At 33.6% G+C, this 17,824-nt stretch overlaps 1 protein-coding gene across 1 annotated transcript in view; it reads left to right on the top strand.

Annotated features, from left to right (window-relative positions):
- CEP126 (centrosomal protein 126) overlaps positions 1 to 17,513 on the top strand; it is a 101,742-nt gene extending 84,229 nt beyond the window's left edge. Inside the window, 7 exon segments of the mRNA XM_059929889.1 lie at positions 563 to 2,723; positions 6,762 to 6,874; positions 9,795 to 9,870; positions 11,472 to 11,681; positions 17,392 to 17,426; positions 17,428 to 17,457; positions 17,502 to 17,513. Of these exon segments, the coding sequence (XP_059785872.1) occupies positions 563 to 2,723; positions 6,762 to 6,874; positions 9,795 to 9,870; positions 11,472 to 11,681; positions 17,392 to 17,426; positions 17,428 to 17,457; positions 17,502 to 17,513 (2,637 nt within the window).
- Positions 17,514 to 17,824: the final 311 nt, after the last annotated feature.

Genomic DNA, 17,824 nt, shown 5'->3' with positions numbered 1-17,824 from the left:
GTTTTTACAAAGCTTCTTATGTGGTTCTAATATGCAGCCAGAGTTGAGAACTCTATTATACAGACCATGAGATTAACTTTTATAAAAAGATGTAGCCTTACCAATAGGAAGCTCATATTAGAGTCATAGGGCTTTTAGGAGCCTCGTTCAAGTCCAGTGAAGGTTTCAGGAAAAAAATACCATTTGTAAATAACTATTTTTCAGAATTTCACATGCCATTATGAAATCTTCAAGAAACTCTATTCTCTGAATGGAATAGCAATAGCAAAATTATTTTTTAAGCTATAACTATGGCTAGGATAATTGAGTAATTATTAGTACTTTAAGGTGAAGAAATTAAGGCAAACACACTTTATTGTAAGTCTTTGTTGGCTCCCTCTTTTTCACTCTGAGGACTGCTCCAGGGATATAGATTATTTATATACCTATACTGTTTGTAGTCGTACTACTCTATTTTATATGCCAAATAGAATTGGGCTCAGTAACAATGGTGTGTTGAATCATTAATTTTGGCACTTAAAATTTTCTAAGCTATAAAACAATGTTCTTTTTTTTCTTTCAGAAATTTTGTGATGAAGTTAATCAGATAACAAATTCTGAAACCCTCTCAAGTATAGACAGTCTTGAGGCTGGAGAACGTGAAGAAATATATTTAACACTTAATAAGGAGCCTTCCACATCAATCCAGCAGCAGAATTCTATTTCCCTCAAATCCACAAATCTGCAATCAACTAATCTAAGCTGCTTTGATGAAGATAAGCTGTCATTCTCTAAAACTCAACATATAAATAATTGGCTTGTAAATTTAGATGATCCAAACACTCAGGCTGTCACACCTTTCTCAGATATTTTAAGTAAACCTAATGTTCTACCTTCACATAAATGTCTTAATAGTGAAGAACAAAATTCATCTGCTCTGAGTAGAACTGTGGAAAGAGCCACAAATACTGCTAACAATTCAGTAGCCTTTGTATATAGTCCACCCATATTTGTAAAAGATAAAAAAAGCAAAAAGACCTCTGAAACTAGTGCTATGAGGACAACTGACACCACTTCTGGAGCATTCAAAAGGGAGAGACCATTAGTTACTGAGAGCCCAACATTTAAATTCAGCAAAGCCCAGGCCACTCCAGATTCTCCAACCCAGGAAATGGCAACAATTTCAGACCAAGAGAAATATTCTGAATTGACTCAAGAAAATAGAACTACTTCAGTTCCCACTTCATTTGTACCTGTGGCAACACCTTTAGTTTTGCCATCGAATACACAATCAGCTAGGCCTTTACCAAAAAACAGTATACATATAAAAGAAATTGACCCAGTGCAGTGTTCTGATAAGTTAGGGGAAATGAAAGACATTAAAGATGAAAAGATAAGATATTTTAACTGTAATGAGGAAGAGTTGTCTTTATTTTCAGATAATTTTCAAGCTGGCTTTATACCTTACAACTCTGACTCAAAAGATAAAAAACAGAAAATAGCTGAAGCATCAACATCATTGTATAGTATAATTTCTAATTGTGACTTAGTTGGTCAGCACAAGAAAATGAAATGCAATATTCATGAGAGAAATGGTGTGAGGTTTCTTAAAAGTATTTTAAAGAAAGAATCTAAATACAAACATGATTATTTTAAGGCACTAGTTACAAACCAAGGCTTTAAGTTAGGAAATCAAAAAGCAGCAGATATCAGAGATAGTATTGAATTAACAAAAGAAAAAGGGAAAAGTGCAGAAATTCCAAAGACTATTAAAAAACTGAGATGGTTTGATGAAACTGAAGATACAGAAAAAAATGTTGAAGATAATCATTCACTGAAAAATAGAATAGGAATAACTCAACAGTGGTCTCAACCATTCCACATTCAAACTAAAAGTGTTGCTGCCAGCAACATAACTAGTATTATTCCTGCTTCTTCTGTGAATTCTGCTGATAAGAAAAAGCCCAAGGATGATTTTATCTCTGAAAATGTCACTGCTTTAGGAGGATCTGGAATAGACCACATGCCTTTGAACTGTTTTATACCTTCAGGTTATAACATTGCTAAACAAGCCTGGCCAGACTCAAAAGAAGAGGAAAGTAAATCCCCTGTAAATAGTGGTGGTTCTAAAACTCAGAAAACTAATCCACAAAAGGGTGGAGCAAAAGTAATTAGAAGAACAAGATCTGCTAAAGTCCAATCAGGCTTTATATATACGAACAGAAAAGGCGCTGTTATTCGACCACATTCTGCGAGCAAAGCCAACACATTTTTACAAGCTCAGGGTAAATTAATTGTACCTCATCCTCCTCCTAAATCTCAGTTAAATATTAGAAGTTGTAAAAATATACAAGTATCTCAGTATCAATCTGTAATGCCTGAAAATTCTCAAAACATCAGTACATGTGACTATGTTAATTCAAAACATGTGCTTCCAACAGAACACAAGTTAAATCAGTGGAATCAAGAAAGTGGTCTTCCACTCTCACATGTTTGTCCTGACTTAATCATTGTGATGCCATCTCTACCATATTGTTCTTCTGAGTGCCAAACTTTAGCAAAAATAAATCATTCAAATGGCAATCAAATGGTTGCCCAGCAAGGCGGGACATTATATTGCACCCAAAGATGTCCAACATATGAAGAAAGTCATTCCTCTGTGACTCTTAAAACTACTAAAGAAGAATTTGTTCCCCTGTGGAAAATACAGCATAATATTCTGGGTCAAAATGAAAAGGCCGCTGGTAAGAATAAATTTGTATATTTTTATAGGTAAAAAGTACAAGTTTTTAAATTCATGTGAACTTTCTCTTATTGAGATACGGCAATGTGCACCTTATAAGATATTAATATTAAATAATAACAGCTTTATAGAGATAACTTATCACCCTTAATATTGTACACTTGTCTATCTAGTAGCTATTGCTTTTAAGCGAATGACCCAACCTTTGCTCAACTAAAACTAGAAACTTTTGCCAACCTCCATTTTTTCCATGACTTTTCTTGTTAGTTTAAAAGGGGGAAGACAAAGAATGCCGTTTTATTCTTGTCCCATATCATTCTGTTATTACCCCAATATTACAGTCAAAATTTCTGTCAAAGTAAGCACAGTGAAAAATGTTGTTTAAATTATTCTAAATAGGTGAATAAATGTGATTATAATACTTTTCTTTATTCTTCTTTAAAATGTTTGTTAAATTTAATTGTTATAAGCTAATAATAGGTGTGCCTACCACTCTCATTCCCTTTCCAACACAGTGGCAACCCTACTTTTATCTGTTATGTATGTAGGGTTTCATATGGAGAAGAAATGATAGCATTCCTTTAAACATTTTTGAAAATTAATTCTCTATACTATGCCTTTGCCCTTAGTAGCTGGTTGACTCCTCATGAAGCTACTTTCCTCTAAGGGAATGGACTATAGGCCCATAAATCTTCCTACGAGTAGAAATTAATTGCCTATTCAGAAATAGATAAGACTTGGGAAATATCAGAAAAGCAACTCTTTTCTTCTCCCAAAGGTATGAATAAATATAAAGAGGATATAATGAGGGAGTTAGTTTAAATTTAAACTATTTAAACCCTTCTTCAGTTAGACCATGAGATTTTAAGGACAAGGGACTATTTTTGTAATTCTTCACCTTATCCCCAGGTTTTAACAGTGCCTGGCACTTAGTAGGCACCCAGTCTTTTCTTGAATTGAATGGACACAAGCCATATTAGCAGATGGGAAGCTAAATGCAAAGACCTTAATCTAAACCTAGATTTTTAACTATTATTTCTTTCACTAAAGGTTTTATTTTCTTTTTATCCAGCCACTTCACAATGTAACTTCAGTTTTCACACTCCTTCCAGAAAATGAAAGCATCATGTAGATTTGATATTTTAAAGGAAATTATGGTAAATAAATTATGATGGTTGCCTTTTTTGAATTCCTACTCTGTGCCAGTTATAGTGCTAAGTCCTTTACAATTATTGTCTCATTTAAACCTCACAGCAACCCTGACAAATAAGTACTTTTTAAAACCCCATTTTGCAAAGAAGGAAATAGAATTGCCCAAGGTCAAGAGCTAGGAAATAGCAAAAATGGTACTTTCATTCAAATATCTATGACTCCAAGTCCTATAGTTTTTCTACTAAAACTATGTAGTAAATATAATTATCAAGTAAACATATATCGGAGTCTGAGCTGATCAGGAAAAATATTAGGAAATATAGTTTCCCAATAGCTCAAGCATAAAAGGGTAACATATGAAAATTATGATCTCCTTCTCTGATAAAAGAAAAAAAATATATATATATAAAATCTAAGAAACCAATATTTTTCTAACATTTAATCAAAGTAGGTAGTAGTTCTTAGGGGTCTTTGTATGAGGAACACTGGAAAATGTAATGAATTTTAACATTTTTTGCCATGTTTTTAAAGAGATAGAAATATTGAAATTGTTATATATGTCTATACTTATTTTTTGTTCATTGTTTTGCTTTTATTGAAGTATAGTTGATTTATAATATATTAGTTTCAGGTGTACATCATAGTGATTCAATATATTTATAGATTATACTTTATTTAAAGTTATTGAAAATGATGGCTGTATTTTCCTGTGCTGTACAATATATCCTTGTTGCTTATCTATTTTATACATAGTAGTTTGTATCTCTTAATTCCATACCCCTGTCTTGCCTCTCCCCCATTCCCTCTTCCCACTGGTAACCACTAGTTTGTTCTCTACATCTGTGAGTCTGTTTTGTTATATAGATTCATTTGTTTTATTTTTTAGATTCTGCATATAAATGATGGCATAGAGTATTTGACTTTCTCTGTCTGGCTTATTTCACTAAGTATAATACTCTCTAGGTCCATCCATGTTATTGCAAATGACAGAATCTCGTTCTTTTTGTGGCTGAGTAATATTCCATTATGCATTGCTTCCATATCCTGGCTATTGTAAATAATGCTGCTATGAACATTGGGGAGCAAGTAGCTTTTCAAATTAGTGTCTTCACTTTCACCAGATATATATCGAGGAGTGAAAGTAGTTTTATTTTTAGTTGTTTGAGGAACCTTCATGCTGTTTTCCATAGTGACTGCACCAATTTACATTCCCACGAACAGTGTATGAGGGTTCCCTTTTCTCCACATCCTCTCCAACATTTGTTATTTGTAGACTTTTCGGTGATAGCCATTCTGACAGGTGTGAGGTGATACTTCATTGTGGATTTGATGTGCATTTCTCTACTAATTCTAAAGTGATGTTGAGCATCTTTTCATATTCCTGTTGGCCATCCATATGTCTTCTTTGGAAAAATATCTGTGCAGGTCTTCAGCTTGGGTTTTTTTTTGTTTTTTTTTTTTTTTGGTTGGGTTTTTTGTTTTTGCTGTTGAGTTGTATGAGCTATTTATATATTTTAGATATTAACCCCTTATTGGTCATATGATTTACAAGTATTTTCTCCCATTCATGAGGTTGTCTTTTCATTTTGTTGATGGTTTCCTTTGCTGTGCAAAAGCTTTTAAGTTTAATTGGATTCCATTTGTTTATTTTTGCTCTTATTTCCTTTGCTTTAGGAGACAAAGCCAAAAAAATACTGCAATGATTTCTGTCAAAGAGTGTTATGCCAATGTTTTCTTCCAGGAGTTTCCAGTCCTACATTTAGGTCTTTAATCCATTTTGGTTTTCAATCTTACATTTAGGTCTTTAATCCATTTTGATTTTCAGTCTTACATTTAGGTCTTTAATCCATTTTGATTTTATTTTTGTATACGGTGTTAGAGAATGTTCTAATTTCATTCTTTTACATGTAGCAGTCCAGTTTTCCCAGCACCACTTATGGAAGAGACTGTCTTTTCTCCATCGTACATTCTTGCCTCTTTTGAAGTAGGTTAATAGACCATAAGTGCATGGATTTATTTCTGGGCTCTCTATTCTGTTCCATTGTTCTATGTGTTTGTTTTTGTGCCAGTACCACTCTGTTTTGTTGTATATGTCTATACTTCTTAATTCTGTAATTATACTTGGAAAATCTAATATTAACAGGATTACATCTGTTCACTATTACAGTACTGAACATCTTTGTATGTTCAGTCATTCAAGCTTTTTTTTTTTCAAAACTATTTAAATATTAAACATTTCAAGTGAACCCTTTGCTAATACTGGATTATAGTTCAGTGAGCATCTATTCATTTTTTTTTCAACTCTCCTATTTGCTAGGTCACTTTTATTCTCACACTCAGTGTAACCAGAGTTGACAATTGTGGAGGGCATCTTGCCCTCCATTAGCATATCCAGAACTCTCCAGCAAAACTCTCAGTAAAAACTCTATTCCCATGAACAGAGTTAGAACCTCTACTGTTCCTCCAAGATAACTTTGTTTACTGTATGCAGTATATGACCATCTACCTTGCAAACTGACAAAGATGCCAGTGTCAATCATATATTACCATAGTAAAGTTTAAATTTCTAATTTTTAGATAATAAATTTAAACTGGAATTTTAATATGTTCTTCCTGTGCAGCAGTGATTTATTCTGGTGCTCTACCACCACCTTTAGAGGTCACTGCTCTAAACTATAAACCCCTCAAAAACAGAGATTTTGTTCAACTCTTTATTGTAACTGTGCCATGCACAGTACATAAAAGAGAAGCTCAATAGAAGTTTGCCAACTGAATGAAAGAAACAGGGTTTTCTGTGATGTTTGAAGGTAACTTGGAAGTTTACAGTGGGTATATACTGTCTACTAAACATGTGTAAATTTTGACATTGTCCTGGCATTTGTTAAAGATTCTACTGTTACAAGAAGAAAACAAATTGTTGAAAATAAGCACAGAAGTCTTTTAGAGCAAAAAAGACAAAACCCTGGATCTGTAGGACAGAAGTACAGTGAGCAGATGAATGTAAGTAGAGTGTTAGTAAAGATCTTTATTCAATAGAGAAAAATTGCTTGGAAAACAGAATATTCTTACAGGATTGTGCTTTTCCTGTAAACTGTGCACCACAACATAAATGATATAGCCAAAGCCATTGTGAAGCAGCCCAGACTCTATTCTAGGGGCTTACTGCACTAAGTACTAATACACTATATTCTAGTTAGCCTAAATGATCAGTTACTAATGAATATTTTAAACTAACTTTAAGAAATCACATTATTTTACTTGTTATTATTTATACTCAACTCTGGGAAAACTGAGGTTATTAGCAACAAAGTTATTTAAATATACATTAAAAAATGAAAAAAAAGAAAAGTAAATTAGAGCCATGGAAACAGGAAGCAAGTATGCTTATCATGAAGACTAATATAGTTCCGTGTGTTTAAATATCCTGTTGGTATCTAAGCTTCCTGGAAGACATGGCAAGAAGGAAAATAAGGTGTTGCATAGTTGTCAGGGGATATCAATAATGATTTCGTATGAGGTATACTGTATTAAAAGGCATTTTCCATTGAGAATCCTCTATAGGGGACCTTGAAGTTCATAATAGATATATCCCTATTAACAGTCAACAACAAATAAATAAGGAGTTTCATGTGCTGTTTGAAATAGAGATCTTCAATAAAGGTCAAAATCATAATAATGTTGATTTAAAAATTAGTGGATGTAATTCTGTGAGAGCTAAGTAAATGTGACCTAAATATGACATTTTCTAGAGGTCTAGCATGATCCAAGGGTTGAATTTAAAATATTAAAAAATCTTGGGGACTTTCCTGGTGGCACAGTGGTTAGGAATCCACCTGCCAATGCAGGGGACACGGGTTCAAGCCCTGGTCTGGGAAGATCTCACATGCCGCAGAGCAACTCAGCCTGTGCGCCACAACTACTGAGCCTGCGCTCTAGAGCCTGCGAGCCACAACTACTGAGGCTGCGTGCTGCAACTACTGAAGCCCGCACACCTAGATCCCATGCTGTGCAACAAGAGAATCCACTGCAATAAGAAGCCCACTCACCGCAATGAAGAGAAGCCCCAGCTCGACGCAACTAGAGAAAGCCTGCATGCAACAATGAAGACCCAATGCAGCCATAAATAAATAAATAAATAAATAAATAAATAAATAAATAAATAAAATTTACAAATATTAAAAAATCTAGATGGATGAGTGAATAGCATTTCACTTGAAGTTTCTACCTTAAATACCACTTCTGATTTTTAATAGAACTGGAAATAGAGTGTTTTATGAAGAATTTATACTCCACGTCAAAGGTTGAGGGTCCTATTATTTGTATACTGTAGAAACTATTGATTTTTATATGGATGATTATTAATATGAAGAATTATCAACAATGATTTCATTTTATCAGCAAAACAAGTCATTTAGTTTTTTATTTATGTAATTATAGTTGTCTCATTACCAATATATTTTTACTGTTTAATAACAAACTTAATTACAAACATAACTTACTGATTACACATAGAATAATGCCTAAGTCCTTCCTTTTTAATTTCCATGTTGTCCACATCAAACATCTCAAAATCTATAAAGTGAACAAATTTTATCTTTATTTTTTCTTTATTTTTATTAATGTATATTAAATTTAAAAGTAATGTGTAGTTGTTATAACAAAAATTGAACAAATTAAATTTTAAATGCCATTATTAGTGCCCTTTCTAAATTCATCTTTATTTTTCTGTGTCTTATTCTGTTCTTCTGTGTCTTGCTCCTTTGCATACTATCTTGCTGTCTTTAGAGTCCATTTCTATTCTTTCCAGAAGCTTCAGTTCCACTTTCACATAATACACATCTTCCACTCACACACCACTTATACATCTACCAAAGTCTTGTTAGCTTTAAAATAGGTCAGTGTTCCTGAATCAAAACAAAGTTTTGAAGTTTATTTTTTTTCATCCTTGTTGTTTTGTTTTGATATTTGGTTTTGGGTTGGGTTTGATTTTGTTTTTACTCAAGAGCTTAAACAAGCATTCAGTTACTATAGCATCGGCCCTGTCACCTTGTATTAGGAAATATATTTTATCACAATGGATTTTTTCCCAGACACTACTTCTATGTGGAGAGAATCTAAAAGAGGTCAGTGAAAGACGGGTAAAGCACAATTGCCACTTTGTGCCAAGGTCTCAGTCCAGGTTGTCTCAAGTCTATAATGGAGTTTAGGCAAGGCTATGAGAGCTATCGAAGCAGAGCTGTTGAAGAAACCTGCATCGGTTACTCTTCAAATTAGACTGAACAAAAGCTAGGTATAGTCATAGCCAGGCAATTTTATCTAAGAGAAACAGTCATTTCTTAAGAGTGGAACAGAATGGGGGTAAAGAATCAAAGTAGACCATATCCAAGGAAGGAGAGTTGGTATCACTCAGAGTGTTGAATGGGAGTGCTAATTGCCAGTGCTCTGATATTTTTCATTTCCCAGTACTGTGCAACATCGAGGCAGCTATTTCTGTTTTAAGTTCTGTCATCGAAGACACTTACCTGTCCTTGGCATTAGACATAATCAGAGGCTTTTGGCTACTATCGATAATTGTGACTTACCCTTACAAGGATAAACCAGCCTTAAGGTAATTTTTTACCTTTCCTTTAGTTAGCACTTCTGATTGCCACCCAACTTACTTCCTTCTTTCAAATGTCCAAGACAATATTGCAATCTGAAAATTTAGCAAAATCTACATAAAACATTTTTCTAATCTTTAGGCATCATAGAAAGGTCTTATTCCAGTAATTCTTGATTTCTGCTCCAAAAAAAAAGAAAATATATATTATATGAACAGTGACAGCTGAAAATATAAACAGCAAGTAAAAGTCTGTTAAGTCAATATATCATTAATTTTAAATATGGAATTATATTCTGATTCAATATTCTATTTTTATAGAATTTTGGACAAAGTGTCCAGCTAAGTTCAAGTGAGCCAAAACAAACCACAAGGGCTACTTCTAATATTGAAGAAGGTATGTTTTAGTTTAAACATTTTCCTCTTAGCTTTGTTCCCAATGATTTCTTTTTTGTTGTTCTTATACATATTTTCCCAAGTACTTAAATGTTACATGACTGTTAAACTACCATTTGGGGACCTGTGTTCTCCTCACCCTGCACATTTAGATTGTTGGCAGTTTTTTAATTTATTCTAAATAGTAATGTACTGAACATCTATCTACATCGTTTTTTCAGACTTTTCAATTATTTCCATATTTAGATTCCCAGAATTAAAATTACAGTACTTGGCATTAATTGGCACCCAATTAATATTTGTTGAATGAAACTCTGCATTAAATGGGTACTGGATCAAAGGAAATAAACATTGTTAGAGGTTTTTATACATATTCCTATAGCATTTTCCTGAAAAGTATTATCATTCAAAATTCTTCTGGGGTGTATGCCAACTTGAGGTAGAATCACTTCTATTATTTACTTATAAGACAGACAAAGAAATGGTATATAATTAGTTTTTATTTGTACATCTTTTATTAATAATAGGCTTAATTGTTTATGTATATTTATTTTGGTGAATTATTTCTTCATATTCTTTTTCCCTGTAAATATTGGAGTTTTAGTATTTTCTTAATCATTTCTGCGAACTCTAAATATCAAGGATTCTGATCCTTATGTTAGTTACAAATGTTTTTACCACCTTACTATGTGCATTTTATTCCACTTATGTTTTATTTTTACATATAGAAGTCTTACTTTACATTTTTTCATTCAATAAATAATTATTGAGAGCCAATTTCCTGCCTGCAACTAAATATTTTGGATATACAATAATTAACAAAACATACAAAAGTCTTGGCCTTCAGAATTTAAAATCTATTAGGTAAGACTGACCTTAAATAAACATGTTTTTAGTCTTTTCTTAGTGATTTGTCCATTACTCAAAGAAATTTCCCAATGCAGAAAATTAGAAATGTTTCTTTTCCTCTAGATTATTTTAATGGTTTGATTCATTAAATTTAATTCTTTAATGTCTTTGGAATTTGTTTAAATAGATGATGTGAAGTGATAGTCCAAATTGATTATTTTATAAACAACAAACTAATTTATTGAGTCATCTTTCCCTTCTCTCACGTCTTTGATACTTCTTCGATCATATGTTCTTTTATTGAATTTGGTCAGTTTCTAGGCTTTCAGTTCTGTTCAGCTGATCATCTAATTTTCTGAAATTTCCATAAGTTCCTTTTCTCTTACTCTTATTTATAACTCATCATAATTGCTATTATAAAGACAATCTACTTCACCTTCTCCTTGAACTACCAATGAATAACAAAAGCAAAACAGAAATAATCTACATATACATAATGTATTTTTTTCCTTAGTTCAGGTAACACTCTAGAAATTACCTCACTGCCATCATTTTGAGTATTTTTTTTAAATTAGAGATGGGAAAACGCTAGCTATAGAAGATCCTGGTAAATAAAATGCAAAGTAACAAAAGATTTACTAGGTTTCTGTTTGTGAAATGAATACATACGGACATATGTCAGTTAAGTATGTATAAGGGCTAATCCCAAAGACAAAAAGGGATCAAAGAATAGTTAATGTAAAGTTTCTATAGTTTCAGGCAGTACTTCTGAATTTTTGATGGCTGAAAACCTAGTGAAAGCTTCAGTGCCTGAGGATGAAATTCTAACTGTCATGAATAGCAAGCAGCTACAGAAATCAAATCTGACTTTAAATAAAACCCAGCAATTTAACATCTGTGCACTATCAGCTGAAGAACAAAAGATCCTACAGTCCCTTAATCATCTCAATGCAAGATTACACTGTAAGTATGGAAGAACACCTTTTGTAAGAAATGTTGAATTTTATACTTAGACAATTTTAATTTAAAATTTAATTTAAAAATTGAAAATAAAAATACAAAATGTATCCAGATTATCACCTACTTGAATCAAGTATGTAACAAAAATTTATTTGAATATACCATACTATTTCAGGTATACTGTACTCATTTCATTTATGCTGATGCCAATTTGATTGACAGGCTTAACAGTCTTTTGGGAATGTATGAATAGACTTCATTTCAGCAGTGTGACAGGCTATCTGTACTGACCATCCATCAAAAACAACCATAAATTCAGGATTAAGTACTTTAAAAATCATAAATATAGCAATGAGCTATAAGAAATTCTTAAGACCAGGAAGTAAATATAAATAAGAACCTAGAATGATAAGGAGAGTGCTGCTGCTAGCTTTTCTCTTAGAACATTTAACCCACAGAGTGAAATTGAGCTTTGCTTTTCATGGCCTCACAGAAAAATGGGAACAGAAGACAAAATCCATGGCCTACTTAAGATGAGTAGTCTTGTAGAAGATCCTCCTACCCTAAAGTTGGGCCTCCCAAAGAGCTACGTCTTATACAAACTTACACTGCCAGAGAAACAGAGAGAGGGGTAAAAAAAAAAAAAGCTTACATAACTTAAGTTTCAGTATTAAGCAGATGAGGGGAGAAGACATGCAAGCTTTTTTCACCTCTCTGTATGTCTGTGTAGGATGTAACTCTTTAAGAGGTTTTGTCAACAGCAGTCTCTTACTAAAGGAAATTCTAAAGAATGTACTTCAGCAAACCAAAAGTAATCTCAGATGGACAGTCTGAGAGGGTAAATTTGAACATTGTATAAAACAATAAATGTAATTTAAAAGTAGTATGTTGTTCAAAGAGAAAACAATTTAAATACCTATCAAAAATAATACATAAATTGGAGAACATAAATGGTGTTAAAGTGTGCTAGGATTCTTGTATTATTAAGGAATTGAGTAAAGATATAGGTTAACTTTAGATGTTGATAAATGAAGCATGTCTATGGTAATTACTAAGGTCACAACTAAAGAGTCAGAAATAGAGTATACAAATTCCAGACTCTTAGAGAAAGAAAGTGACATGCAAAAGAAAAAAATCAAATCATACCAAATTAACACAGGAAAGGAGATAAAAATAATCATAGAAGAGATAGGACAAAAGGACACATACAAATACTATACTATAAGATGGTGTATACAAATGTATATAATAAATGTAAAAATATATGTGTATTTTCATATATACAGTATTCATATATAATGCATATATATAAATAAACGTGTATTTACTGTGTGTGTGTATATATTCCATGTCTGCCTAAAATGTAGAAAATTGGAATATAGCAATCACACACTAAGAATAAGAAAAAGCAGATAAACAACAAAAGTATAGGTTTTCTTAAACCCATTAGAGAGCTGAGGTTCCAGCACAACCAAGTAGCCTGACATCCAAGGAAAGACAGGAACTTCCAAGGAGAGACATGACATGACAATTGGCTCGCCTGTGGCTGAATATGGGAGAAAAAAATGCCAGGTTCCATACAAGCTGATATTAGGAATTATTCATAAATTTTTAGCAAATTGCTAAAGGATAGATGTGAACTATTGTGAGAACATAAAACCCCCAGGAGCCTAGACACTCTTCTTGTTCACACCACTCACAGATTCTTCTTTATGAACCTACACTGTGTGTTCATGAGAAAAAGAGGGGGCAGAACAGGAAACTAGAGAAATCCTTTCTCAGTGGTGCAGGCTTGGAAAAGGGGAGCAGCCACCACTGTAGGAATGGTATGAAGCCCCATGCAGAACCTTCTCTCCTACAGAATAATGGTCATAAAGTACTGGGACAGAGGTAGCAAACTTCGTTGATTGCCCCCAGGGCATAAATGAAGACTTACTCTGGGTAGGGGAAAGGTAAAAGAAGTAAGCTTCTACTTCTGGAGAAGGGGGAAGAAAGAGGCATGGGCCCAGATTATTAGAGGTATCCTGCTATAGGAGGAGGGACACAAAATTGTCTTGCGCAAAACCTGCCAAAGATACAAGGCAAAGTTGACTGCCATGGGAAGGAGGAGCAGGATGACTAAGAAGGCATAGAGGACATGCCTAAGACTGAGCCTCGACCAGGACAACAGAAAAATCCCCCTACTCCCCGACCACAAGGCCAGCAAGTACCAAAACACAAGCAATAGAAATCAGCTGGAGAAAGGCAAGGGCATAGAGAGAATCTAGTGGTATTGTGTAGACACACAGGAAGGCCAAAAGCTGAAAGTAGAGCAGGAAAATTGAAGGAAAAAAACCTCCATGACTCCTGCAGAAGCACAAAATAACACTAGAGGATTTTGAAACCATTGGGGTACTGAAGGTAACCATAGCAACAATAAAACCCAAACCTAGCTCAATTCCTAAGTTGATTAACTACACACAGACACACACACACAGAGACACAGATACACACACACACACACACACACATACATACACACACCAATTGCCTAACAGAAAAGACATGCCCATTTCCAGGCACAAACACTATTTACCTCAGTATCCACTATTCTAAACAAGAAGTCCAACATTCAATCAAAACTTACAAGACACAAAGAAGCAAGGAAAAAAACTCTGTCAAGGGACAAAGCAATTAACAGATTGAGACACAGAGATGACCCAGATGTTGGAACTCTCAGATAGGTAATTTTAAATAACTATGACTAATATGTTAAAGGTTATAGTGGAAAACGTGGACAACATGGGAAAGAGTCTACAAACATGGACAGATACAGAATTTCAGCAGAGAGGTGGAACCCATACAAAAGACTCAAATAGAAATGTGAGAGGGCTTCCCTGGTGGCGCAGTGGTTGAGAGTCTGCCTGCCAATGCGGGGGACACGGGTTCGAGCCCTAGTCTGGGAGGATCCCACGTGCCGCGGAGCAACTGGGCCCGTGAGCCACAATTGCTGAGCCTGCGCGTCTGGAGCCTGTGCTCCGCAACAAGAGAGGCCGCGATGGTGAGAGGCCTGCACACCGCAATGAAGAGTGGTCCCCACTTGCCGCAACTAGAGAAAGCCCTCGCACAGAAACGAAGACCCAACACAGCCATAAATAAATAAATTAAAAAAAAAAAAAAGAAATACAACCAAATTAATTTTAAAAAAAAAGAAATGTGAGAAATAAGAACACAGTAACAGAAATGAATAATGTATTCTATGGGCTTGTCAGATTCAACAGAGATGAGGAAAGAATCAATGAATTTGAGGATAGGTGAGAGAAAATTTCCAAACTGAAACATCAAGAGAAAAAACAAAAAGGTTGAGGGAAAATACAAGAACAGAGGATCTAAGAAGTGTGGGACAATATAAATCAGTCTCACAAATATGTGACTGGGATCCCAAAGTGAAAAATTGCAGCCTTTTTTGCTGGGAGAAGGAGCTACTGATTGGGTTTAGGTAAAGCCCCTTTCACATGAGGTGAGAACATGTTCTTGGGTCCCAGGTAACTATGAAGAACTTCTGGGGTCATTTTGAGACTTCATATTCTAACAATTGGATACCAAATAGAAAGAAATTAAATTGAACCCCTACCAAATAACATATATAAAAGTCAGTTACAAGGTGACTAAAGATTAAATGTGAAAGAAAATATATAAAGCTTTTAGGAGATAATAAAAGAAAGTATTTTCTAGCCTCAGGGTAAGGAAGGATTTCTTAAGTAGAGTACAAGGATCAAAATCCATAGAGGAGAAAAATAATAAATTTGACTATATTAAAATTACAAACTTTTCTTCATATCAAAACATCATTAAACTAATGAAAAAACAGGCCACAAAATAAGAGAATATATTTATAATACATAGGAAAAAGACTCTTGTCCAAAACATATAAAGAACTCCTACAAATCAATAAGGGAAAAGGCAACTTAGTAGAAAAATGGGGGGGGCGGGGGAAGACTTGAACAGGAACTTCACAACAAAGGAAATGAAAATGACAATAAACGTTGATAGATATTCAACATTATTAGTAATGCAAAATAAAACAATGCGATATAGTTATATACACATCAGAAATACATGACTTTATTATTATTTTTTTTTGGTCACCACGTGGCATGTGGGATCTTAGTTCTCCAACCAGGGATCGAACCCGTGCCTCCTGCACTGGAAGCATGGAGTCTTAACCACTGGACTGCTAGGGAAGAAGTCCCAAGACATGACTTTAAAAGCCTGGCAATGCTAAGGGTTGGCAAAGACATACAGCTATTAGAGCTCTCTTATAATGCTGGTAGGAATGTAAACTGAGGCAATCTTTTAGGAAATTTTTTGCCACCACCTAATAAATTGAACATGAACATACCCTACAATCCAGCAATTTTACTTCTAGACGCATACCTAGAGAAAACCCTGCACATGTGTATCAGGAGACATGTATAAGTATATAGAGATCATCACTGTTACAAAATCCAAAAATTAAAAGTATGTAAATGTGGTATATTCATGTGCTGGAATACTAATCAGCAAGGAAAATGAATAAACTACAGCTACACACAACATCATGGATGAATCCAAATAACATATAATTTTGAGCAAAATAAGACAAATCACAGGAGAATAAAGACAGTACAATACTATTTATGTAAAACTCAGAAACATGCAAAACTAAACAATGTTGTTTGGGGGATATACACATATGTATTAAACCTATAAAGAAACAAAGTCAGTTTAGAGAGTTACCTCTGTGGAGAAGGGAAGGGAGTACAATCCGCAGGGCAGTGTTGAGGTAGGGAGCTCCAGGATGCCTCCGAAGTGGTGATAATGTTCAAATGTCTTAGCCTAAGTGGTTACACAAGACATTAGCTTTATTATTACTAATTAAGATATGCATATATGTTTTATATACTCTGTGTTAATTTCAAAATTAAAATGTTTAAATAATATATTAATAAAAGGCAGGGTGCTAAAACACAAAGCAATACAGAACTAAAGCTATAAGTTTAAGATGTAAAATTATGAAGATAAAGAGTAAAAACCTCAAGTCAGTTTTTTTGGAGGGTTCTTTTTTTCCATTAGATATTTCCACGTATCTTAAATGCTTCATGTAAAAGATTCTGCCTGAATTTTTTTCTTTTGCCCAGACCCTTGTTATTATATGGACAAAAGCCAAAACATTAAAAAGGCAAGAGCTCATCAAATTACTAAACTTTTTTGTGCCTCAGTAGTTAAATAAACATCTCCTCCTTTTTCCTGAGATGCTCCAAGAAAGAAATTCACTTTTGGTTTAAAAAGAAGAAAGAAAAATTTTAAAGAAAAGATAACCTAGCATTTGAACAAAGATTGGTTTAGAATAGTCAAAGTACTAGGAATGCCTTTTTAGCAACATAAATTTTATGTAATTGTTTTTAATCAAATTAACTCTATTTTGTCACCTAATATAAGTATAAAGACTGTTTCTGGGGACTATAGGAGAAAAAGTCTCTTACTCGATTTTGAATATTTTGACATATCAGAATTTAATATTTGATTCTTTAGTCATTCTTCTCTTTCAATATACATAACTAAATTATTTGTATATCATGGTATAATTATTTCAGATGTACAAGAAACCATTTGCAAAAATCCATCTTTAGTCATTCTTCTCTTTCAATATACATAACTAAATTATTTGTATATCATGGTATAATTATTTCAGATGTACAAGAAACCATTTGCAAAAATCCATCCATCAAAAAGTACTTTACAAATAAGACCACTTTTAGTAAGTATTTTCAGAGCTTTTATTTTTGTTTTTTCTTGTTTTAGGAAATTTCATGAGTGTATATGTAAGAATCCTGTATTGATATTAATTTTTCTTGAGATTGGCTTTTAGGGAGTTTTTCTCCCCAATCAACTTTTAATTATAAGATGTTTTATTAGAATCAAGCAAAATATCCTCTCATTTAAAAAATCATAATATAAAGATTTCTACATTGAGAGTATTTCATCAGTCGTGGGAACAGAAACAAGCATCAGTGCACTACTCGTCAAATAATTTTAGATATGTAGCCTAATTAGAAGATTGTTAAGGAGTTTATGTTGATAATGAGCGCATCCTTGCTCATATCCCTTCCATGTCTTCAGATTTC

Source organism: Balaenoptera ricei, chromosome 8 (genome assembly GCF_028023285.1).
Source record: "Balaenoptera ricei isolate mBalRic1 chromosome 8, mBalRic1.hap2, whole genome shotgun sequence".
NCBI classification, from domain to species: Eukaryota; Metazoa; Chordata; class Mammalia; order Artiodactyla; family Balaenopteridae; genus Balaenoptera; species Balaenoptera ricei.
This window is presented reverse-complemented; position numbering and strand designations above follow the sequence as displayed.